The sequence below is a fragment of the Bombina bombina genome, chromosome 3, assembly GCF_027579735.1.
Source record: "Bombina bombina isolate aBomBom1 chromosome 3, aBomBom1.pri, whole genome shotgun sequence".
In the NCBI taxonomy this organism is placed as follows: Eukaryota; Metazoa; Chordata; class Amphibia; order Anura; family Bombinatoridae; genus Bombina; species Bombina bombina.
The window spans coordinates 772052628-772079186 of NC_069501.1; the positions used below are offsets into that span (position 1 = coordinate 772052628).

A 26559-nucleotide genomic window follows, 5' to 3' on the forward strand; every position below is an offset into this window, starting at 1 on the left:
TTAAACTATATTCTTTGCCAGCAGTTAAACTCAATTTGGAGGGTTCTCCAATTTATTGGGGCTATCTCTAATTCTACTAATTATGCTATTGTTTCTATAGCAAAATAGTATTTATTTTCCTTTAGATAGTTGTATCTTATTTATGGAAAATTATTTAGTTTCAGGTACTTTTCTTGGTCCTGTGATTTATTTGGATATTGCAATTGCTTCATTTTCTCTGTTTACTTTAAGATCAAGTATCAGATTATGATTTATTTTAGCATTGTTAAAGGGACAACATTTACTAGACTAGGTGCTGTTGCATTTGTCTTGTTGTTTTGCATTTATTGATTATGCAAGTCCACTGTATTGGCTGGTCCTTTAAACTGGACTATCATGCTAATAATTTCATTTGTGTCTTCATTTTATTGAATATTTTTGCAAATGAGGGTTAATCTATGTCTTTGGCTTTTTTAGCTAGAAGAATTTTGTGATTTTTTAAAAAAAAAATTAAAAAAAAAAATCCATATTTCCTTTGTTCTAAGATAATCAATTATTTGTTTTATAATTGGATTCAATTCTTAACTGTTACTCTGGGCTTCAAGGTTGAGTTCTAAGACTAAAACTTTAAGCTTATACTAGTTTGGTTGTTCTTATTAAGGAACGAATTCCTGAGTTCTTTCCCAAGTAACATGTCTATAATTGGAGTTCGAAATCAGCTCCCTAATTTTGCGATGTACATGCCGTATTCCAGCTTGGCTGGTAAGGGGCAGGTTAAGGCTTCTTTGAAATGTATTTTGTCCAAATTTCTTTGATTTTATTCCAGTAAGGCTAACACTTTAACTGTGTTTCTGTCCTATATATTTTGGGTACTGTTGAAGCATGGCTGGGCACCCATGGGGTTCAAGTGCTGCTCAGACCTGGAATCTTCTGGGGTATTTCTTCCAGTTCCTTTTGAGGAACCGGGTTTTGGAGTTTTATTCAAACTATTTTGCCTTTTTATGGTCTTTGATAGCATTATTTGTTTTCATTAGATACAATAAATGCATATTTTCATTTTTCTGTTTTCATTCAGATTATTTTCTGAGGATGCGGAATCTCATATGATTCACTTACTCTTCAGGACATAGTTAGAGGATCTTCTTTTCTAAAGCTCTTGATTCTTCACACAAGGGTCACCTTTTTTTAGGTTTCCAGATAGTTTGTGTCACTGTCCTTGTCTCTATCAGACAAGGGATAATGTTATTGGGTTCCGTCTATCGGTACCTTTAGTCTCTATTATTTCCTTCAGTTGCTATATATGCATAGAAGTTTTAGGTCTTATGGCCACAGCATTGGATTCAATTACCTTTGCTCATTTTCTCTAGAAAGAACCTTTCCAGTCTTTTATAAGTGTTGTTTCTTCAAGAACATGGTTGGAGGATCAATTTACCAAAAAGTTCGTTTGATTCCTCAGACAAGGGTAACCTTTTTAGTTTTCCTGATAGATTCAGTGTTCTTGATTCTGTTTCTGACGGACAAGAGGCGTCTGAAATTGGTTTCAGCTTATCGAAACCTTCAGTCTCAATCATTCCCTTCGGTAGCCTTATGCATGGAAATTCTAGGTCTTATGACTGCTGCATTGGACGCGATTCCCTTTGCTCGTTTTCACATGCAACCTCTTCAGCTCTGTATGCTGAACCAGTGGTGCAGGGATTATACAAAGATATCTCAATTAATATCTTTAAAACCGATTGTTCGACACTCTCTGACTTGGTGGACAGATCACCATCGTTTAGTTCAGGTGGCTTCTTTTTGTTCTTCCAACCTAGACTGTGATCTCAACAGATGCAAATCTGACAGGTTGGGGAGCTGTATGGGGGTTTCTGACAGCACAAGGGGTTTGGGAATCTCAGGAGGTGAGATTACCAATCAACTTTTTTGGAACTCTGTGCAATTTTCAGAGCTCTTCAGTCGTGGCCTCTTCTAAAGAGAGAGTCGTTCATTTGTTTCTAGACGGACGATGTCACAACCGTGGCATATGTCAATCATCAAGGAGGAACTCACAGTCCTCTGGCTATGAAAGAAGTCTCTCGAATACTTGTATGGGCGGAATCCAGCTCCTGTCTAATTTCTGCGGTTCATATCTCAGATATAGACAATTGGGAAGCGGATTATCTCAGTCGCCAAACACTACATCTGGGCGAATGGTTTCTTCACCCAGAGGTATTTCTTCAGATTGTTCAAATATGGGGACTTCCAGAAATAGATCTGATGGCTTCTCATCTAAACAAGAAGCTTCCCAGGTATCTGTCCAGATCCAGGGATCCTCAGGCGGAAGCAGTGGATGCATTGTCACTTCCTTGGAAGTATCATCCTGCTTATATCTTTCCGCCTATAGTTCTTTTTCCAAGATTCTAAAGGAACGTTCGTTTATTCTGCTGGTGGCTCCATCATGGCCTCACAGGTTTTGGTATGCGGATCTTGTCCGGATGGCCACTTGCCAACCGTGGACTCTTCCGTTAAGACCAGACCTTCTATCGCAAGGTCCTTTTTTCCATCAGGTTCTCAAATCCTTAAATTTGAAGGTATGGAGATTGAACGCTTGATTCTCAATCATAGAGGTTTCTCTGACTCTGTGATTAATACTATGTTACAGGCTCGTAAAACTGTATCTAGGAAGATATTTTATCGAGTCTGGAAGTTTTTCATTTCTTGGTGTTTTTCTCATCATTTTTCTTGGCATTCTTTTAGAATTCCTAGAATTTTACAGTTTCTTCAGGATGGTTTGGATAAGGTTTTGTCTGCAAGTTCCTTGAAAGGTCAAATCTCTGCTCTTTCTGTTCTTTTTCACAGAAAGATTGCTAGTCTTCCTGATATTCATTGTTTTGTACAAGCTTTGGCTCGTATAAAACCTGTTATTAAGTCAATCTCTCCTCCTTGGAGTTTGAATTTGGTTCTGGGGGCTCTTCAAGCTCCTCCGTTTGAACCTATGCATTCGCTGGACATTAAATTACTTTCTTGGAAAGTTTTGTTTCTTTTGGCCATCTCTTCTGCTAGAAGAGTTTCTGAATTATCTGCTCTTTCTTGTGAGTCTCCTTTTCTGATTTTTCATCAGGATAAGGCGGTGTTGCGAACTTCTTTTAAATTTTTACCTAAGGTTGTGAATTCTAACAACATTAGTAGAGAAATTGTGGTTCCTTCATTGTATCTTAATCCTAAGAATTCTAAGGAAAACTTGTTGCATTCTTTGGATGTAGTTAGAGCTTTGAAATATTATGTTGAAGCTACTAAGGATTTCCGAAAGACTTCTAGTCTATTTGTTATCTTTTCCGGTTCTAGGAAAGGTCAGAAGGCTTCTGCTATTTCTTTGGCATCTTGGTTAAAATCTTTGTTTCATCATGCCTATGTCGAGTAAAACTCTGCCTCAAAGGATTACAGCTCATTCTACTAGGTCAGTTTCTACTTCCTGGGCGTTTAGGAATGAAGCTTCAGTTGATCAGATTTGCAAAGCAGCCACTTGGTCTTCTTTGCATACTTTTACTAAATTCTACCATTTTGGTGTGTTTTCTTCTTCTGAAGCAGTTTTTGGTAGAAAAGTACTTCAGGCAGCTGTTTCAGTTTGATTCTTCTGCTTATAATTTCAGTTTTTTTCATTATAAGATTTAAACTTTATTTTGGGTGTGGATTATTTTCAGCGGAATTGGCTGTCTTTATATTATCCCTCCCTCTCTAGTGACTCTTGCGTGGAAGATCCACATCTTGGGTAGTCATTATCCCATACGTCACTAGCTCATGGACTCTTGCTAATTACATGAAAGAAAACATAATTTATGTAAGAACTTACCTGATAAATTAATTTCTTTCATATTAGCAAGAGTCCATGAGGCCCACCCTTTTTGTGGTGGTTATGATTTTTTTGTATAAAGCACAATTATTCCAATTCCTTATTTTTTATGCTTTCGCACTTTTTTCTTATCACCCCACTTCTTGACTATACGTTAAACTGATTTGTGGGTGTGGTGAGGGGTGTATTTATAGGCATTTTGAGGTTTGGGAAACTTTGCCCCTCCTGGTAGGAATGTATATCCCATACGTCACTAGCTCATGGACTCTTGCTAATATGAAAGAAATGAATTTATCAGGTAAGTTCTTACATAAATTATGTTTTTTTGTTTGTTGTGACAGCAGCGGAAGCAGCTGGTTTAATAGAAACCATTCACTTTGAGATAGTCAAAATCATCTTCAAACTGTTGAATAGGTGTCCTCTCTTCCTCCCTTGCATCCCCCTCCCTCTGTTTTCTCCTTGAAGAAGCCATTTTTTGGGGCTCTGCAACTTTTTGTTTAATTTTGAGATTTATTGAAATTTTCAGTATAAGTGGCGGTGTACAAAAGTAGCTATTTCAAATGACTTAATAACAAAATGTAAAAAAAAGTCTCCAGTAGGATCAATCGGAACACATTAAAGGGGAGAAAAATATACAATATAACTGTCCCTTTAAGGGTAGGACTTGTGATAAAGAAAGAGTTAACTTTGCACTGCTTAATATCTGGATATTTGGCACCATTTTCGCTCTCCTAGCCCCTTAGTCCCAGCGTTGTTTAGCAGTTTGTTTTGCTTTTTAAAATAACATTTGTCGCACTTCTGTTTTTGTCCACCAGAGGAGGCTCTTAGTGTTTTTAAAGTTCATTAAACATAAATTGTAAATCCCTTCCAAAATATTTAAAGGGACACTAAACCAAAAATTTTCTTTCATGATTCAAGTAGAGAATACAATTTTAAAAAACATTCCAATTTACTTCTATTATCTAATTTGCTTCATTATTTAGCTATCCTTTGTAGAAGAAATAGCAATGCACATGGATGAGCCAATCATACTAGGCATCTATGTGCAGCGACCAATTAGCAGCTACTGAGCCTATCTAGATATGCTTTTCAGCAAATTATATCAAGAGAATGAAGCAAATTAGATAATATAAGTAAATTAGAAAGTTGTTTAAAATGGTATGCTTTTTCTAAATCATGAAAGAAAAAATTTGGGTTTCATGTCCCTTTTAAGAATAGTAAAAAAAAATGCAATCATACATTTATTTATTTGTGTTATACTACAAGAGGTAGCTATCCAGAGATTTGTTTGTGCATACAGCAATGCTACATTGAGTCTCAAATTTGATAGTTTTAAATACATTTACAACTTTTATTTTGTGAGCAGATCTTATTTTTAATTTTTTTTTTTTGTATTTGCAATTCAGTTTTTAATTGCTAATATATATAATAAATATTCATATGATGTCAGACTGAATGATATGACATCTTTTAAAGGGACAGTAAAGTCAAAATGAAACTGCCATGATTCAGATAGAGCATGCATTTTTCAACAGCTTTTCAATTGACTTGTGTTAGCAAATTTGCTTCATTCTCTTGCTATCTTTTATTAAAGAGTAAAACTAAGTAGGCTCATATGAGCTCAGGAGTGTGCACGTGTCATTAGTACACTGACAGCAGTGTTTTGCAACATTATTTGTAGCTTTGTTACACAATGTTGCAAAACATTGCTGCCATAAAGAACTAAGGACACGTGCAGACTCCTGAGCTCTTATGAGCCTACATAGTTTTGCTCTTCATTAAAAGAAACCAAGAAAACAAAGCAAATTTGATAACAGTAGTAAATTGGAAAGTTGTTTAAAATTGCATGCTTTATCTGAATCATGAAAGTTTTTAATTTTGACTTTACTGTCCCTTTAAGGAATTTTGGTGCTTGCTTTTCTAGAGCAATTTGTCCTCTTATGATCTGTTCCATGATTCCATATTTCTTCCAGCTCAAGTTTTCTTGCGTCCTGCATAGCGGTGGTGCAGTATGCAGCATTTAGGCTTCCCTGCAGCAGCTTGGCACAGCTCAAGCCCCCCTTCTTGATCGGTCTTCTCTGGCAGTAAAACCCCAGTAGCAGGATAGTATTCAACAAGTGACCATCTTACTATTTTCCCATATAATTACAATTACCCTGGGGTGCAATCATTTACCTACTCATCTCTGATTTCACAGGATTTTTAATTTATATATTTAATTCAAGCTATTGTAATCATTACATTGTAAGGGTTATGCAAAGGTTTCTCGTTCCACAATGGTACATCTAAGTTCACAACTACTTCTTGGGATCAGGAGGCTCAGAATACCTAGGAGCTTTGGAAAGGATGTTTGGAGTAGAAAATTTGTGCTTCAGAAGTAATACTGTTGAAAAATTGACCATACACCAAGTTATTGGCTGCAAAAGTTCTGAAAATACTGTAGAATCTGCAATTCATTATCATATACATGGAATTATGTGTTGCGCTGCAATTTTTTTGATCAGGTTGTTTAGCTTCATAAGAAAGAGAAGATCCTTCTGACCTTGGAGCAAGCCTAAGAAGCTTACGGCTAGATTACGAGTTGTGCGTTAAGGTAAAAAAGCAGCGTTAAGAGGTCCTAACGCTGCCAAGACCCCGAACGCATTTAAAGGTCAGTAGTTAAAAGTTTTATGGTACAACGCTGTAACATAAAACTCATAACTAAAGTGCTAAAAAGTACACTAACACCCATAAACTACCTATTAACCCCTAAACCGAGGCCCTCCCGCATCGCAAACACTAAAATAACATTTTTAACCCCTAATCTGCCGCTCCGGACACACCGCCGCCACCTACATTATATTTATGAACCCCTAATCTGCTGCCCCCAACATCGCAGACGCCTACATTATATTTATGAACCCCTAATCTGCTGCCCCTAACATCGCCAACGCCTACATTATACTTATTAACCTTTAATCTGCCGCCCCTAATGTCGCCGCAACCTACCTACACTTATTAACCCCTAATCTGCTGCCCCAACGTCGCCCGACACTATAATAAACATATTAACACCTAAACCGCTGCACTCCCGCCTCGCAAACATTAGTTAAATATTTATTAACCCCTAATCTGCCGTCCCTAACATCGCCGCCACCTACCTTCATTTATTAACCCCTAATCTGCCACCCCCACTATACTAAATTTATTAACCCCTAAACCTAAGTCTATCCCTAACACCCCCTAAGTTAAATACAATTTAAATAAATCTAAATTAAATTACTATCATTAACTACATTATTCCTATTTTAAACTAAATACTTATCTATAAAATAAACCCTAAGCTAGCTACAATATAACTAATAGTTACATTGTAGCTAGCTTAGGGTTTATTTTTATTTTACAGGCAAGTTTGTATTTATTTTAACTAGGTACAATAGTTATTAAATAGTTATTAACTATTTAATAACTACCTAGCTAAAATAAATACAAAAGTACCTGTAAAATAAAAGCTAACCTAAGTTACAATAACACCTAACACTACACTATAATTAAATAAATTTACTAAATTAAATTAGCTAAAGTACAAAAAACAAACAAACACTAAATTACAGAAAATAATAAACAGATATTTAAACTAATTACACCTAATCTAATATCCCTATCAAAATAAAAAAGCCCCTCCAAAATAATAAAACCCTTTAGCCTAAACTAAACTACCAATAGTCCTTAAAGGGGCCTTTTGTGGGGCATTGCCCCAAAGTAATCAGCTCTTTTACCTGTAAAAAAAAATATATATATACAAACAACCCCCCCAACAGTAAAACCCACCAACCCCATAATCAATCTCCTAAATAAAATACTATCTAAAAAATCCTAAACTCCCCATTGCCCTTAAAAGGGCATTTGGATGGGCATTGCCCTTAAAAGGACAGTTAACTCTTTTGCAGGCCCAAACCCTAACCTAAAAATAAAACCCACCCAATACACCCTTAAAAAAACACTAACCCCCTGAAGATCGACTTACAGTTCTGAAGGCCGGACATCCATCCTCAAGGAAGCGGCAGAAGTCTTCATCCAACCGGGCCGAAGTCCTCAACAAAGCCGGGAGAAGTCTTCATCCAAGCCGGGCGAAGTGGTCCTCCAGACGGGCAGAAGTCTTCATCCAGACGGCATCTTCTATCGTCATCCATCCGACGCGGAGCCAATAGGATTGAGCTCGCATTCTATTGGTTGATTGGAACAGCCAATAGAATGCCAGCTCAATCCTATTGGCTGATTGCATCAGCCAATAGGATTTTTTCTACCTTAATTCCGATTGGCTGATAGAATTCTATCAGCCAATTGGAATCTAAGGGACACCATCTTGGATGACGTCACTTAAAGGAACCTTCATTTGTCGGGTAGTCGTCGGATGAAGATTATGCTCCGCGTCGGATGTCTTGAAGATGGACCCGCTCCGCGTCGGATGGATGAAGGTAGAAGATGCCGTCTGGATGAAGACTTCTGCCCGTCTGGAGGACCACTTCGCCCAGCCTGGATGAAGACTTCTCCCGGCTTCGTTGAGGACTTCGGCCCGGTTGGATGAAGACTTCTGCCGCTTCCTTGAGGATGGATGTCCGGTCTTCAGAACTGTAAGTCGATCTTCAGGGGGTTAGTGTTAGGTTTTTTTTAAGGATGTATTCGGTGGGTTTTATTTTTAGGTTAGGGTTTGGGCCTGCAAAAGAGTTAATTGTCCTTTTAAGGGCAATGCCCATCCAAATGCCCTTTTCAGGGCAATGGGGAGCTTAGGTTTTTTTAGATAGTATTTTATTTGGGGGGTTGTTTGTGTGGGTGGTGGGTTTTACTGTTGGGGGGTTGTTTGTATTTTTATTTTTTTTACAGGTAAAAGAGCTGATTACTTTGGGGGCAATGCCCTGCAAAAGGCCCTTTTAAAGGCTATTGGTAGTTTAGTTTAGGCTAGTTTTTTTTTATTTTTTTGGGGGGGTTATTTTGATAGGGCTATTAGATTAGGTGTAATTAGTTTAAATATCTGTAATTTGTTTATTATTTTCTGTAATTTAGTGGGGGGGGGTTGTACTTTAGCTAATTTAATTTAATTTATTTAATTATATTTAATTTAGTTAATTTATTTAATTATAGTGTAGTGTTAGGTGGTGTCGTTACTTAGGTTAGGTTTTATTTTACAGATATTTTTGTATTTATTTTAGCTAGGTAGTTATTAAATAGTTAATAACTATTTAATAACTATTGTACCTAGTTAAAATAAATACAAACTTGGCTGTAAAATAAAAATAAACCCTAAGATAGCTACAATGTAACTATTAGTTATATTGTAGCTAACTTAGGGTTTATTTTATAGGTAAGAATTTAGTTTTAAATAGGAATAATGTAGTTAATGATAGGAATTTTATTTAGACTTATTTAATTTCTATTTAAGTTAGGGGGTGTTAGTGACGTTTTAGGGGATAATATGTTTATTACAGTGGCGGCGACGTTGGGGGCGGCAGATCAGGGGTTAATAAATATACTGTAGGTGGCGGCGATGTTGGGGGCAGCAGATTAGGGGTTCATAAGTATAATGTAGGTGGCGGCGGTGTCCGGAGCGGCAGATTAGGGGTTAATAAATATAATGCAGGTGTCGGGGCGGAAGATTAGGGGTTAATAAGTGTAAGATTAGGGGTGTTTAGACTCGGGGTTCATGTTAGGGTGTTAGATGTAGACATACATTTTATTTCCCCATAGGAATCAATGGGGCTGTGTTACTGAGTTTTATGCTGCTTTTTTGCAGGTGTTAGACTTTTTCTCAGCCGGCTCTCCCCGTTGTTTCCTATGGGGAAATTGTGCATGAGCACGTACGACCAGCTCACCACTGACTTAAGCAGCGCTGGTATTGGAGTGCGGTAAGGAGCAAAATTTTGCTCAACGCTCACTTCTTGTCTTTTAACGCCAGGTTTGTAAAAACCCGTAATACCAGCGCTGCATGTAAGTGAGCGGTGAGAGATAACTGCTCGTTAGTACCGCACAGCCTCTAATGCAAAACTCGTAATCTAGCCGTTAGGATCTTAATATGATTTATAATGTGTTATGGTTCCATCTCCCGCTGGATAAAAAGTAAAAGCCTTCCGCATTCTTTTCATGAAAACCAAAGTTCATCTTGGTCAAATTCCTAAAAGCACTTTCATTACAGCCACAGGGAGGCCTGACTATTGCATTGTTCTCCAGGTAATCTTTCCACCTCTAGGGAATATGACCAAGCACAGCATCAGAAAATATGGTCCAAGATATTGTTTCATTTGGGTACAAAAGACAATTAAAAATGAATGTGGATAACGGAGATTATTTAAAACTTTATGATGGTTAGAAAGGGAGGGGGGGGCTGTGTGTAATTTAAGCAGCTTCTAGAACTCAAGACCCACATTTTTCTGTGCTATTCTTTGAGCTATGGATACTGGCCAGTTCACGGTATCCATCTACCTCAAACATACTAATTATCATATCTTCATTCATCCTATTAGCAGAAGGTTTCTCTCACATTTGTGTTTTCACTTCAGTCTAATCACAGTCCCATTGCTATCCACAGAGGTCCTTATCTCCAAGTTTTGACTACAGGGAATCTCAGTGTCTCCCTATCTGGACTACCTACAAAATGACTTTTGTTGAATTAATCATGTTTAAACTGTTCTCAGGTTCCCTCTACCAGGGTCATCTTGGGAGTTGTTCTGGACCTGTCTGTTGGCAGAACATTTTGTATTTCCCACATATGGCACTTAAGCTTGCTTTTATATGGTGACAGCATTCAAAACCGATCCGTTTTTATATCTGTCCCTTTAAACGTATTACTGTCTGTTATTGGGTCCACAAGTAATTGTCAGTGTATGATGCATAATTTCCAGCAAGCTTGTGCTTAAATTGCATGGTCTTGGTGGCTGTAACTATTGTACCCTGTTTTTACCTCTTGGCCCTCTGCGCTACCTTCCTCTGGAACTAAACTTCCAAGCCGGATGAGTGTGCACATCATATAAATATGTGTGATATCCATGGTCAGTAAGAGAGAAGCGGATAGCTGCAGAGCGGACTTTCCAAAAATTACATTTACCGCTCAACTGCCTCTTAGCGCTGCAGTCTTGTGCAGCAAATACAGTATATCTGTTATCTCTGATTACTGCATCCCTGCAGTGCAAGTTTTTAGCGCTGCACAGAACCTTAACATGTTTGCAGAGAATTCACTTATTCAGAAGAAAACAATCTAGCTTTGTGAATTCTGATAAAATGAATGTCTATAAATGTAACTAATATTTATACACATACATAAATAACGTTTTTTCTTTGGTTCCTAGAATTTGATCACATTTTTTTAAGCCCCGTATTAGGTAAACTATAATCATTGCTATTTCCATCTTTATTGCTGAAAACTGAATTTAAAATGTCTTTGTATATAGCAATATTGAGCCTAGACTACTTTGGGAGCGGGTAGAGAAACTTGTGCCAAGACCTGGCAGTGGCAGCTCTTCAGGATCAAGTAACTCTGGTTCTCAAGCAGGATCTCATCCGGGATCTCAGAGCGGATCTGGCGAACGCTTCCGAATGAGATGTAAGCACCTTTTTAAAATGTTTTTTAATTCTGCAGATTATCACAAATTATCAAAAAAAAATTAAAGTTGGCAATGAATAAAAGTTGAATTTAAAATTCACTACATTTCTAAGCATTTTTGCCATTTATTTTTACTTCAAAAATGCTTCCTTTTAAAAATGATTACTGCTTCAGTGATAACTTTTATAGGTGCACATGACCAGCTGCTGAAACGTCAGTAAGCTGCATGCACTCATAGCCTTTACTGGCTCACAGTGTCAGACATTTTGGATTATTTGTGTACGCTGTTTACAGCCCTATCAGTGGAGTGTTTATGCACTGTGTTGTAAATATGCAAATGTGTATTTCAAATTTGACTATTTTGCTCCATTACAACAATGAAAAAGGTATTATAGCTCCAAAGAGTATACTCGCAAGTTTTTAAAGTAGAGAGCACCTCTAACCTGATCTTCAATAAATATTAAGCAAATATATTATAAGACACCACTCACAGAGGCTAAGATTGGTCCTTAAAAGGGGAGACCTAAAGTCATAAATCAAAGTTAGAGAATATGATAAAAATCATCATAAAAAACACAAATATATATTCACAAATACAATATAGAATAATCTTAGATACAGTCCAGAGAAAGTAAATGTATTCTTAGTATTAAGGTAATGTCAAAAAAATAGTCCAGAAAAAACAACAAATCATTCCAGGAAATACAAAAACGTACTATGTACTATTTTATAGAGCGTTATATATCCACAAAGGAGTTGGATAAATATACAGATGTGATGTCACAGAAGACAATGCAGCTGTTAATCCTTTTTTAATTGATATCCCAGAAATAAAAATAGAGATAAAGAAAAAATAATAAACAAAATCCAAAGTGTAAATCCGAAGATAGCATCCCTAAAACAAAAAAAAAGATAAAAAATAGTTCAATACAGTTGGTGATATAGTGTCCCTGTGCTTAGTGAGTGAGGCTTACCAGACCCAGAAACGAGCCAGCAAGTTTACTGCATCTCAGGTTTCCTGAGCTGTCCACTTCAAGTGGGTCTTCAGATTTACATGTTGGATTTACTTATTACTATTTTTATTTTTTTATATTTTTTGTTATTATTCTTTATACCTATTTTTATTTTTGGGATATTAATTGTAAAAGGATTAGCAGTTTTTCTGTGACATCACATCTGTATACTTATCCAATTTCCTTTGTGGATATATAACTTTTTTTTTTGCATTTTCTGGACCTTTTTTTTCTGGACTATTGTTTTGCACATTAACTTAATTCTAAGTATATATTCACTCTCTCTGGACTGTATCTAAGATTATTCTATGTATGTGTATATTATTGTATTTGTGATTATCTGTGTTTTTTTATGATGATTTTTATCATCATATATGTTTTTAACTTTTATTTATGACTTTAGGTCTCCCCCTTTTTAGGACCACACTTTAGCTTTTGTGAGCGCTTCCTTAGAATATTTTTTTAAAATATTTTGCCCCATTAATTTACTATCTTCTTTTACCATAAATATTTGTGATATATATTTTTTGACCACTTGGGAGTTTTACAATGGTACAATATCTCATTGTTTGCAATATTTATGTGTAGTATTGTACACAATATCAATCAAAGCTGTTACTGAAGTAAAACAATCACTTGGGTATATAGACACAGTTCTGTTCTGGCTTGAGCAGCAGGAGATCATTACTGCTGCTACCATTACCATGGATGTCTAAATTACCTAGGGAAGGTTTTTAAACCTATGTAAGTGCTCATAAGATTGAATTATTTAAAGGAACATTCAAATTCATTAACGTTTTTGAGCTTGGTAAACATTGAACCTAGAACAAATTGCATATTTGAGCATCTTTACTGTTTTATTCCCACTGGATCATTTGGACAATGCCCACAGCTAGCTGGTGAAGAGGGAGAATATTCCACAATCTTCTTTTGTAGGTTAAACTCTATTTGATTCACATTTGCTGTTTATTTCACTTTGTAGCCATAGACAAGATGGTTTTAATATTTTTTGTTTGTAACCTATCTTCATAAAAATTAGCCTCATCAAAATCTGAAGGCTCACCATCTCAACGGCAGGATAACACCTCCAAAAAGCCAGATGAAAAGAGGGAAGCCCAGAGGCCTAACAAACCAGTGGTGAGGGAGCAATGCATTTTCATCTATTGTTCATTGATAAAGAAAGTTGATGTTGTTTTTTTTTTTATTAGAAATAAATGACAAGGCCAGTATCATCCTTGGTATTATATTATGAGCCACGCTAATCTCCTTTTAGTTGATCTCCATAATTAAACAATGTAGTTAAAAGCCCTTTCTATGTTGTAGAAAGTAGTAACACGTTGTCTCTGCACTAACACTAATAAGTTACTAATTCATTCTTTTTTGTTTAATTTTTATTTTATTCCTGATTCTGCTTTACCTTCCTGCCATCCTGACCTCAGGGAGAAGTGGTACGTATGAAACTCATTATTTTGGGAATTCCTGTAATGCAAGGCTGCATGATTCACTGGCAGTGAGGAGTTAGATGAAAAGAGAAACACAAACTTCAAAAAAGCTTATTATAATTAAAGGGTGATAAACCCATTTTTTTTCTTTCATGATTCAGATAAAGCAGAGAATTTTAAGCCACTTTCCATTTTACTTCTATTATCTTTTTAACTTAAAGTGAATGTAAAGTTAACCCTATTTGTTCAGGGCATTGGGTAGAGTTTTAAAAATGAGGCAGAGTTTGTCATGTGATGTTTGTGCAAAGAGACTGAACGCCCGAGGGGGGGGGGGGTACAAGGATTAGTTGTTTTAAATATCGTCATGTGTCAATCAATTTGACAATAAGGCGGATGGGAGAGCTGCGCTTATCATCGGAGGTTTAAAAAGGTTAAAATGCGAGTAAATAAATAAATATACAAAAATTGATGACTTAAACTCTGCCTCATTTTTAAAACTCTACCCAATGCCCTGAACAAATAGGGTTAACTTTACATTCACTTTAATTCAATTGGTATGCTTTGTTGAAGGTGCAGCAATACACTACTGGGAGGTAGATAAATACATCTACCAATGACAAGAAGCATTTGTATGGCTACCAATGGCTAGTTCGCAGTAGTGCATTACTGCTCCTAAAATAGTGCATTACTGCTCCTAAACCTACCTAGGTATGCTTTTCAAAAAATGTTACTAAGAGCAGGAAGCAAATTAGATAATCAATGTAAATTGGAAAATTATTTCAAAGAAACGTTTTGGGTTTTGTGATCCTTTAATTTGCACTTTCATTTATGAGCCTAACACCCCTCTCAAAATATAGTGAATTTTTATTTTCATAGCCATCAAAAGGGGTGCATGCTTGCTTAAAGTGATGGTAAATCCTAGTGTTTGTGAAACACTAGAATTTGCCATTGGTACAAATAAAGGGGACTTTCAGCCATGAGGTATAAAATACTTCATGATGAAAGTTCCTTTATTTGTTTGAAGCACTCACCGCACTTAGATCCTCAAGCAGCCCACGGCAGAACGCTATTTTGCTGTGAGGTGACGTTTCCACCTCTTAGCCAAAAGCCCTGCGGGCCAGCTGGGGCCAAGCCAGATAGCCCGCACGGCTATTGGCTAAGAGATGGAAACGTCACCTCACAGCAAAATAGCGTTCTGCCGTGGACTGCCTGAGGCAAACTCTTCAAACAAATAAAGGAACTTTCATCATGGAGTATTTTATACTGCATGACTAAAAGTCCCCTTTATTTGTTTCACAAACGCTAGGATTTACAATCACAATTGATTCAAGAACAGTATTCTATATTTCTTTCATGTAATTAGCAAGAGTCCATGAGCTAGTGACGTATGGGATATACATTCCTACCAGGAGGGGCAAAGTTTCCCAAACCTCAAAATGCCTATAAATACACCCCTCACCACACCCACAAATCAGTTTTACAAACTTTGCCTCCTGTGGAGGTGGTGAAGTAAGTTTGTGCTAGATTCTACGTTGATATGCGCTCCGCAGCAGGTTGGAGCCCAGTTTTCCTCTCAGCGTGCAGTGAATGTCAGAGGGATGTGAGGAGAGTATTGCCTGTTTGAATTCAATGATCTCCTTCTACGGGGTCTATTTCATAGGTTCTCTGTTATCGGTCGTAGAGATTCATCTCTTACCTCCCTTTTCAGATCGACGATATACTCTTATATATATACCATTACCTCTGCTGATTTTCGTTTCAGTACTGGTTTGGCTTTCTACAAACATGTAGATGAGTGTCCTGGGGTAAGTAAGTCTTATTTTCTGTGACACTCTAAGCTATGGTTGGGCACTTTTTTAATAAAGTTCTAAATATATGTATTCAAACATTTATTTGCTTTGACTCAGGATGTTCAACATTCCTTATTTTCAGACAGTCAGTTTCATATTTGGGATAATGCATTTGAATCAATCATTTTTCTTACCTTAAAAATTTGACTTTTTTTCCCTGTGGGCTGTTAGGCTCGCGGGGGCTGAAAATGCTTCATTTTATTGCGTCATTCTTGGCGCGGACTTTTTTGGCGCAAAAAATCTTTTCTGTTTCCGGCGTCATACGTGTCGCCGGAAGTTGCGTCATTTTTTGACGTTCTTTTGCGCCAAAAATGTCGGCGTTCCGGATGTGGCGTCATTTTTGGCGCCAAAAGCATTTAGGCGCCAAATAATGTGGGCGTCTTATTTGGCGCTAAAAAAAATTTGGGCGTCGCTTTTGTCTCCACATTATTTAAGTCTCATTTTTCATTGCTTCTGGTTGCTAGAAGCTTGTTCCTTGGCATTTTTCCCATTCCTGAAACTGTCATTTAAGGAATTTGATCAATTTTGCTTTATATGTTGTTTTTTCTCTTACATATTGCAAGATGTCTCACGTTGCATCTGAGTCAGAAGATACTTCAGGAAAATTGCTGTCTGGTGCTGGAGCTACCAAAGCTAAGTGTATCTGCTGTAAACTTTTGGTAGCTGTTCCTCCAGCTGTTGTTTGTATTAATTGTCATGACAAACTTGTTAATGCAGATAATATTTCCTTTAGTAAAGTACCATTACCTGTTGCAGTTCCATCAACATCTAATGTTCAGAGTGTTCCTGATAACATAAGAGATTTTGTTTCTGAATCCATCAAGAAGGCTATGTCTGTTATTCCTCCTTCTAGTAAACATAAAAAATCTTTTAAAACTTCTCTTTATACAGATGAATTTTTAAATGAACATCATCATTCTGATTCTAATGACTCTTCTGGTTCAGAGGATTCTGTCTCAGAGGTTGATGCTGATAAATCTTCATATTTATTTAAAATGGAATTTATTCGTTCTTTACTTAAAGAAGTACTAATTGCTTTAGAAATTGAGGATTCTGGTCCTCTTGATACTAAATCTAAACGTTTAGATAAGGTCTTTAAATCTCCTGTGGTTATTCCAGAAGTTTTTCCTGTTCCTGGTGCTATTTCTGAAGTAATTTCCAGAGAGTGGAATAATTTGGGTAATTCATTTACTCCTTCTAAACGTTTTAAGCAATTATATCCTGTGCCGTCTGACAGATTAGAATTTTGGGACAAAATCCCTAAAGTTGATGGGGCTATTTCTACCCTTGCTAAACGTACTACTATTCCTACGGCAGATGGTACTTCGTTTAAGGATCCTTTAGATAGGAAAATTGAATCCTTTCTAAGAAAAGCTTATCTGTGTTCAGGTAATCTTCTTAGACCTGCTATATCATTGGCTGATGTTGCTGCAGCTTCAACTTTTTGGTTGGAAACTTTAGCGCAACAAGTAACAGATCATGATTCTCATAATATTATTATTCTTCTTCAACATGCTAATAATTTTATCTGTGATGCCATTTTTGATATTATCAGAGTTGATGTCAGGTTTATGTCTCTAGCTATTTTAGCTAGAAGAGCTTTATGGCTTAAAACTTGGAATGCTGATATGTCTTCTAAATCAACTCTACTTTCCCTTTCTTTCCAGGGTAACAAATTATTTGGTTCTCAGTTGGATTCTATTATCTCAACTGTTACTGGTGGGAAAGGAACTTTTTTACCACAGGATAAAAAATCTAAGGGTAAAAACAGGGCTAATAATCGTTTTTGTTCCTTTCGTTTCAACAAAGAACAAAAGCCTGATCCTTCATCCTCAGGAGCAGTTTCAGTTTGGAAACCATCTCCAGTCTGGAATAAATCCAAGCCTTCTAGAAAAGCAAAGCCAGCTTCTAAGTCCACATGAAGGTGCGGCCCTCGTTCCAGCTCAGCAGGTAGGGGGCAGGTTACGTTTTTTCAAAGAAATTTGGATCAATTCTGTTCACAATCTTTGGATTCAGAACATCGTTTCAGAAGGGTACAGAATTGGTTTCAAGATAAGACCTCCTGCAAAGAGATTTTTTCTTTCCCGTGTCCCAGTAAATCCAGTGAAAGCTCAAGCATTTCTGAAATGTGTTTCAGATCTAGAGTTGGCTGGAGTAATTATGCCAGTTCCAGTTCTGGAACAGGGGCTTGGGTTTTATTCGAATCTCTTCATTGTACCAAAGAAGGAGAATTCCTTCAGACCAGTTCTGGATCTAAAAATATTGAATCGTTATGTAAGGATACCAACATTCAAAATGGTAACTGTAAGGACTATCTTGCCTTTTGTTCAGCAAGGGCATTTTATGTCCACAATAGATTTACAGGATGCATATCTGCATATTCCGATTCATCCAGATCACTATCAGTTCCTGAGATTCTCTTTCCTGGACAAGCATTACCAGTTTGTGGCTCTGCCGTTTGGCCTAGCTACAGCTCCAAGAATTTTTACAAAGGTTCTCGGTGCCCTTCTGTCTGTAATCAGAGAACAGGGTATTGTGGTATTTCCTTATTTGGACGATATCTTGGTACTTGCTCAGTCTTTAAATTTAGCAGAATCTCATACGAATCGACTTGTGTTGTTTCTTCAAGATCATGGTTGGAGGATCAATTCACTAAAAAGTTCATTGATTCCTCAGACAAGGGTAACCTTTCTGGGTTTCCAGATAGATTCAGTGTCCATGACTCTGTCTTTGACAGACAAGAGACGTCTAAAATTGATTTCAGCTTGTCGAAACCTTCAGTCACAATCATTCCCTTCGGTAGCCTTATGCATGGAAATTCTAGGTCTTATGACTGCTGCATCGGACGCGATCCCCTTTGCTCGTTTTCACATGCGACCTCTTCAGCTCTGTATGCTGAATCAATGGTGCAGGGATTACACAAAGATATTTCAATTAATATCTTTAAAACCGATTGTACGACACTCTCTGACGTGGTGGACAGATCACCATCGTTTAATTCAGGGGGCTTCTTTTGTTCTTCCGACCTGGACTGTAATTTCAACAGATGCAAGTCTTACAGGTTGGGGAGCTGTGTGGGGATCTCTGACGGCACAAGGAGTTTGGGAATCTCAGGAGGTGAGATTACCGATCAATATTTTGGAACTCCGTGCAATTTTCAGAGCTCTTCAGTCTTGGCCTCTTCTGAAGAGAGAATCGTTCATTTGTTTTCAGACAGACAATGTCACAACTGTGGCATACATCAATCATCAAGGAGGGACTCACAGTCCTCTGGCTATGAAAGAAGTATCTCAAATTCTGGTTTGGGAGGAATCCAGCTCCTGTCTAATCTCTGCGGTTCATATCCCAGGTATAGACAATTGGGAAGCGGATTATCTCAGTCGCCAAACGTTGCATCCGGGCGAATGGTCTCTTCACCCAGAGGTATTTCTTCAGATTGTTCAAATGTGGGAACTTCCAGAAATAGATCTGATGGCGTCTCATCTAAACAAGAAACTTCCCAGGTATCTGTCCAGATCCCGGGATCCTCAGGCGGAGGCAGTGGATGCATTATCACTTCCTTGGAAGTATCATCCTGCCTATATCTTTCCGCCTCTAGTTCTTCTTCCAAGAGTAATCTCCAAGATTCTGAAGGAATGCTCGTTTGTTCTGCTGGTAGCTCCGGCATGGCCTCACAGGTTTTGGTATGCGGATCTTGTCCGGATGGCCTCTTGCCAACCGTGGACTCTTCCGTTAAGACCAGACCTTCTGTCGCAAGGTCCTTTTTTCCATCAGGATCTCAAATCCTTAAATTTAAAGGTATGGAGATTGAACGCTTGATTCTTGGTCAAAGAGGTTTCTCTGACTCTGTGATTAATACTATGTTACAGGCTCGTAAATCTGTATCTAGAGAGATATATTATAGAGTCTGGAAGACTTATATTTCTTGGTGTCTTTCTCATCATTTTTCTTGGCATTCTTTTAGAATACCGAGAATTTTACAGTTTCTTCAGGATGGTTTAGATAAAGGTTTGTCCGCAAGTTCCTTGAAAGGACAAATCTCTGCTCTTTCTGTTCTTTTTCACAAAAAGATTGCTAATCTTCCTGATATTCATTGTTTTGTACAAGCTTTGGTTCGTATAACACCTGTCATTAAGTCAATTTCTCCTCCTTGGAGTTTGAATTTGGTTCTGGGGGCTCTTCAAGCTCCTCCTTTTGAACCCATGCATTCATTGGGCATTAAATTACTTTCTTGGAAAGTTTTGTTCCTTTTGGCGATCTCTTCTGCCAGAAGAGTCTCTGAATTATCTGCTCTTTCTTGTGAGTCTCCTTTTCTGATTTTTCATCAGGATAAGGCGGTGTTGCGAACTTCTTTTCAATTTTTACCTAAGGTTGTGAATTCCAACAACATTAGTAGAGAAATTGTGGTTCCTTCATTATGTCCTAATCCTAAGAATTCTAAGGAGAAATCGTTGCATTCTTTGGATGTTGTTAGAGCTTTGAAATATTATGTTGAAGCTACTAAGTCTTTCCGAAAGACTTCTAGTCTATTTGTTATCTTTTCCGGTTCTAGAAAAGGCCAGAAAGCTTCTGCCATTTCTTTGGCATCTTGGTTGAAATCTTTAATTCATCATGCCTATGTCGAGTCGGGCAAAACTCCGCCTCAACGGATTACAGCTCATTGTACTAGGTCAGTTTCTACTTCCTGGGCGTTTAGGAATGAAGCTTCGGTTGATCAGATTTGCAAAGCAGCAACTTGGTCCTCTTTGCATACTTTTACTAAATTCTACCATTTTGATGTGTTTTCTTCTTCTGAAGCAGTTTTTGGTAGAAAAGTACTTCAGGCAGCGGTTTCAGTTTGAATCTTCTGCTTATGTTTTCATTAAACTTTATTTTGGGTGTGGATTATTTTCAGCAGGAATTGGCTGACTTTATTTTATCCCTCCCTCTCTAGTGACTCTTGCGTGGAAAGATCCACATCTTGGGTAGTCATTATCCCATACGTCACTAGCTCATGGACTCTTGCTAATTACATGAAAGAAAACATAATTTATGTAAGAACTTACCTGATAAATTCATTTCTTTCATATTAGCAAGAGTCCATGAGGCCCACCCTTTTTGTGGTGGTTATGATTTTTTTGTATAAAGCACAATTATTCCAATTCCTTATTTTATATGCTTTCGCACTTTTTTCTTATCACCCCACTTCTTGGCTATTCGTTAAACTGATTTGTGGGTGTGGTGAGGGGTGTATTTATAGGCATTTTGAGGTTTGGGAAACTTTGCCCCTCCTGGTAGGAAGGAATGTATTTCCCATACGTCACTAGCTCATGGACTCTTGCTAATATGAAAGAAATGAATTTATCAGGTAAGTTCTTACATAAATTATGTTTTCTTCATTGGAAACACAAAAAAACTTTCAATTATAAATAAAATCAGATATTCGGTTTTAAAAGGATACATAGTTTTAAATAGTAGTAGATAGTCTGTAAATAATGATAGTGGAAGGAGATCAACTCTGATGTTTCAGTTACTAGTTGCAGATACTATCCCTAAGGCTCTGCAGTTAGGAAGTGTGTAACCAAGACATTTTCCCAGGAGAGGACTGACCAATTGTTCATTATAGTTCATCTCAAACTAAATAAATGTGGGTGTGCTGTACTTGCAACAGCACCGTACTCGGCTATTCAGCATGTGGGTGTATATGTGAGGAAGTGGCTCTCACTCGCCTCCCAGCTTTCTGTTATTGTGCTGAGCTAATCTTTGAGGCAGAATATGCACGAGCCCTATTGGTTGCTACCATGTGTTTTTTTTTGTTTTCTTCTTAGCATTGTGATAACACCTGGGAAGTGTAGATATATGAAGTTAATTTAGTCAGTGTTTTTATTTATATTGAATTAAAATGTAAATTTGCTTACTGATTATTTTTGGTGGTGAGAAAAACACTTAACTGTATTGGGTGTTATATGACTGATATAGTCTTTATTTTTTTTCTGGAGAAAGCCTTAAAGATGACAGCATTAAACATGCGACAGCAAAAATGCAGTTTCTTACCTGCTTAATCTTTACTACAGGACCTAACTGCATTGGCAAAGGAGCTTCGTGCTGTGGATGATGTGCGGCCTCTGCATAAAGTTACAGACTACTCCTCGTCCAGTGAGGAGTCTGGCACTACAGATGAAGAGGATGATGACATGGAACAAGAAGGAGCAGATGAATCAACATCAGGTCCGGAGGATGTCAGAGCGATGTAAGTGTGTGTTGACTGATTATAGCAATACAGTATTTATAAATCAAGTTGACCATTTAAACTGGTGGCAAAGAATTGTTACTCAAGATGAACATAACTGGATGTCTTTATAGTTGTGATGTGAAGACAGAACCCTGAGGGACATAAGTGTACACTATGCCCTTTTGAAGAATCATCTACACGAGTCCTTTTGAATAATACTGGTTGCACATCACTGATAAATATATACATTTTTATTTTAAATATATAGGTCATCTTTGAACTTGAGCAATGGGGAAACAGAGTCAGTGAAGACTATGATTGTACACGATGATGTTGAGAGTGAACCTGCCATGACTCCTTCCAAAGAAGGCACTTTAATCGTCCGACAGGTATTTTTCTCCTCCAGTAAATAATCAATGTAGCCTTCTCCCAGTTCATGGTGTCCATCCCCACATCATATCTGCTTGCGTTTTTACTATGCTAACATCCATTCTTTGTGGCAGTTTTATTTTTGTAATAATACGCTATGATTAATTTCTCCTGCTCATTTGCTGCTTTCTGCATGTTTCGCATTGACACCCTTTCACTGACATTCTAATAGAATGAGACGCCAAACTAAATCCAGTAATCGGACTGAAAATTACAAATAAAACTTCCGGGCCCCAAAGCCAGATTAAGCCTTTTAACAGTGGAAAGGGGGAATTTAGTTTCCTTGAGTGCATCCCTCTGACACTAACATTTTAATTAGTGCTTGAAAATTGTAGGTTAAAATAACATTTGCCTTTTGCATTAAAATGTATTCAGTATCAATTCTTTAAAGTGTTATAACTTCATGGTTTGTTGTCCTGTTTTTAAGTTAAAGGGACAGTAAAGTCATAATTAGACATTCATGATTTAGGCAGAGCATACAATTTTAAACAACTGTCCAATTTACTTCTATTATTTAATTTGCTTCATTTTCTTGTTATCCTTTGCTGACGTGTTTATCTAGGAAAGCTCAGGAGCAGCAAAGAACCTAGGTTCTAGCTTCTTATTGGTGGCTGCATATATATATACCAATTGTCATTGGCTCACCCATGTGTTCAGTTAGAAACCAGTAGTGTATCGCTGCTCCTTCAACAAATGATGCCAAGACAATGAAGCAAATTTGATCATAGAAGTAAACTGGAAAGTTATTTAAAATTGTATGTTCTACCTAAATCATGATAGAAACATTTTGAATGTCATGTCCCTTTAAGGGTAGTTTTGAAATGAAGTGTAAAGACAAATATCAACTTCTAGAATAAGTGAGTAATTGTCCTAATGATCCTACGCCAATGTATTGCTCTCTGTAGCTCATTTGTGCCTATTTAACCTTTATCATATACCTTAAAGGGACGTTAAAGTTGTAAATATATATGTATAGATATAGATATAAAATACACACATATACTTACATGGTTTATGCCAACAATTAAACACTCCTTAGCAAAAAAAAAGCATTTTAAACAAATGTTGCAGTTTATAACCATCTATTATTTGGTAATTATCAGCCAAGAGCTGTTTCAAAGGTGGATGCAGTCACAATCATACATTTCAATTGCTAATTTGCAGGATACTTTTCATTATCATTTAGATAAAAAATGGTCCTACACTTGTTTCAGTCCTGTTTTTCTGATCACAATCCAAATTTTCGATACTTAAAGTGATTGTAAAGTTTAATAAATAAGTGCCCGGTATCTAAAAATAATCTTAAAAACAGGGGCACTTTCATTCATTAAACTTTACAAAGACGCTTATTTTTTAAAATACTTACCTTTGCGTTATGGTAAACATAACGCCAGTCCTCCCCCGCAGCTCCTGCTTTCGTTAGCATATTGATGACGATCCGGCTTCCTCCGATCGTTGCATACCCTACAAGCTGGGTGCCAAAGGGGGCACACTATGATGGGAAGAAATCGGATTTGTCATCGATCCTCTAAAGAAAGCAGGAGCTGTGGGCATGGGATCTGCGTTATGTTTTCAATTTCACATGGTTTTGGTATATAGTTCGTAATTAAAAGGGAACTATTAGCTCTTCAGGGGTGTTAACGCATACATTTATTTTATTTTTTGGATCGTAATCACTGAAAAAACACACTGACAATAGTGGCTGAAGTTCAGAAATCAATATCTACCAAAAAACAAACTCGAGATTGTGACCAACCTAACTTTGCAGGAGTTTCTCACAGTCCTCAGTACACAGAGGTTAGAACTTTTGAAAAGGCTCTTGAATATATGTACAGCTCAACATTTTTAGAGACTAAACAAAAAAGGAGGCAAAATAAATAATAATGTGCATTTTTTTTTCTTGAATAAACATTTTTATGGAGGATGTCTCTAAACGCTATGGTCTGTTCTTTTCTGTATAATGAAAGTGCTCAGGTCACCTTTTCTATGGGCCAGCCTTACTGATATAAAAAAGCACAGTATAGTTTGTCCATGCACATCAGTCATTGCATTTAGTTAACATTATTTCTTCATTTGTATATTTAACATCCAGTTGCTGATGTTAATGTCCCTTAAGTTGTAAGATAAATGTTGTCATTATCTTAATGCAGAATAAAGTCATATAAATAAAAAAATGTCAACCCTTTACTTTTTACTGTGGCATCAAGACATGAAGTTATTTAGCAGCTTTGTCTGCTTCTCCCCTATAGACTTTGTTAAATTGTACACTATCTATGGCGTGTATTAAAGCAGCACTTGAACAAGACAAGTGTGCCTGTTTTTTCTGCAGAGTACAGTTGACAAAAAGCGTGCCAACCAACTTGAGAGCAATGGCTTTGCCGGTCGCATTCATCTCTTGCCAGATCTCTTACAGCAAAGCCATTCCTCATCCACCACTTCTTCCCCATCCTCAAGTCAACCGACTCCCACCATGTCCCCACAGACACCCCAGGACAAGCTAACTGCTAATGAGGTATGTCTGACACCCCTAAGAGGATTGTAAGACAGAATTTGGCCAATTGGCTTCATTCTGTGCCTTCCCGTTTGATCACTGCCCTTAAAGCTCTTTCTCTAAATGACTTAATGTGAGTCAACAAAGAGCAAAACCTCACCTGCGTATTCATGTGTTGCACTGTCATCTGCATGTCTCTCTGTCATACGTATATACATTGTTACATTGATAGTTCATTGCACACTGTCATGTGTCACCTCCGCATATTTCACTGGGTTACTCCTGTTCTCCGTTACTTTCTGTTTTTGCTAGACTGGTTTGTGACACTGCACTTTTTCATATTGTTTTAATCCTTTATCATGGAACAGACATTTTATTTCATTAGGTAAGAGACGCGATAGTGTGAGATAATAATGGTGAAAGAAGTCTCTTCAGTTCCTATTTTATTTAATACCGTAGCTATAGACACTTAAAGGGACATTAAACCCAAAACATTTATTTCATGATTCAGATAGAGCATGCAATTTTAAGCAACTTTCCAGATTACTTCTGTTATCTTATTTGCTTCATTGTCTTGGTATCCTTTGTTGAAAAGCATACCCAGGTAGGCTCAGGAGCAGAAATGCGCTATTCTGATCTAACTGCTGATTGGTTGCAGCGCTTAAATGCCTGTTGTCATTGGCTTTTCCGATGTACTCCGCTAACTCCCAGTAGTTCACTGCTTCAGCTTCAACAAAGGATACCAAGAGAATGAAGCAAATTTTATAATAGAAGGTAATTGGAAAGTTGTTAAAAGCGTATGCTCTGTCTAACACATGAAATAAACATTTTTGGTTTCATGTCCCTTATTCGTTAGTAAATGTAGCTCTTTTTAGCAGCTTGATGTGGGCAGAGAGCTTATCTGACACACCCACTTTGCCATGAGCCACACATTATTATGCAGTGTTCTCCCCAAAACATGTTTAATGGTCTCGCCACCTGGCTGATTTTACTGACCACCCAGCTAAAATATAAGCCAAAATTAAATTCAATTTAGCTAATATTTTTTTTCTCATTGTTTTTCATAGTTGAAAGTAAACATTAGACTTTCTATTTTATCTATAGATTATAGTTAACTTTAGAAATATCTCCTGATTATGATTTGTGGGCATGTCTGTACTGTTCACTAGCTTGGATCAGTTATCTGATGCACAGTATTTACCCCACAGCTTGTTTGGCACTGCACTGTATGTGCTATTCTGGTCCAGTTTGCAATAACTATTGTTCTTATGTCACACTATATATGTAATTGCAGATTTGCTGCTTAAAGGGACACTGAACCCAATTTTTTTAATTTATGATTCAGACAGAGCATGCAATTTTAAGCAACTTTCTAATTTACTCCTTTTATCAATTTTTCTTCGTTCTCTTGCTATCTTTATTTGAAAAAGAAGGCATCTAAGCTTTTTTTTTTTGGTTCAGACCCTGGACAGCACTTTTTTTATTGTTGGATGAATTTATCCACCAATTAACAAGAACAACCCAGGTTGTTCACCAAAAATGGGCCAGCATCTAAACTTTTTGCATTTCAAATAAAGATACTAAGAGAATGAAGAAAATTTGATAATAGGAGTAAATTAGAAAGTTGCTTAAAATTGCATGCTCTATCTGAATCACGAAAGAAAAAAATTGGGTTCAGTGTCCCTTTAATTTGTTTGTATACACGCACACACACATTAGTATATTTGCTAATTTTAGTGTATACT

The 26559-nt window shown here is 37.1% G+C and overlaps 1 protein-coding gene across 4 annotated transcripts in view; it reads left to right on the forward strand.

The window, feature by feature from the left end:
* Positions 1-26559, forward strand: part of MAP4K4 (mitogen-activated protein kinase kinase kinase kinase 4) — a 511519-nt gene that overhangs the window by 431703 nt on the left and 53257 nt on the right. For 2 of the 4 annotated variants that reach the window (XM_053707649.1, XM_053707652.1), the window contains 6 exons: positions 11227-11378; positions 13431-13528; positions 13831-13839; positions 21737-21912; positions 22163-22283; positions 24653-24835. In XM_053707649.1, the coding sequence (XP_053563624.1) occupies positions 11227-11378; positions 13431-13528; positions 13831-13839; positions 21737-21912; positions 22163-22283; positions 24653-24835 (739 nt within the window). The remainder of the gene's footprint in view (positions 1-11226; positions 11379-13430; positions 13529-13830; positions 13840-21736; positions 21913-22162; positions 22284-24652; positions 24836-26559) is intronic. The other 2 variants (XM_053707651.1, XM_053707653.1) reach the window with 1 other exon arrangement.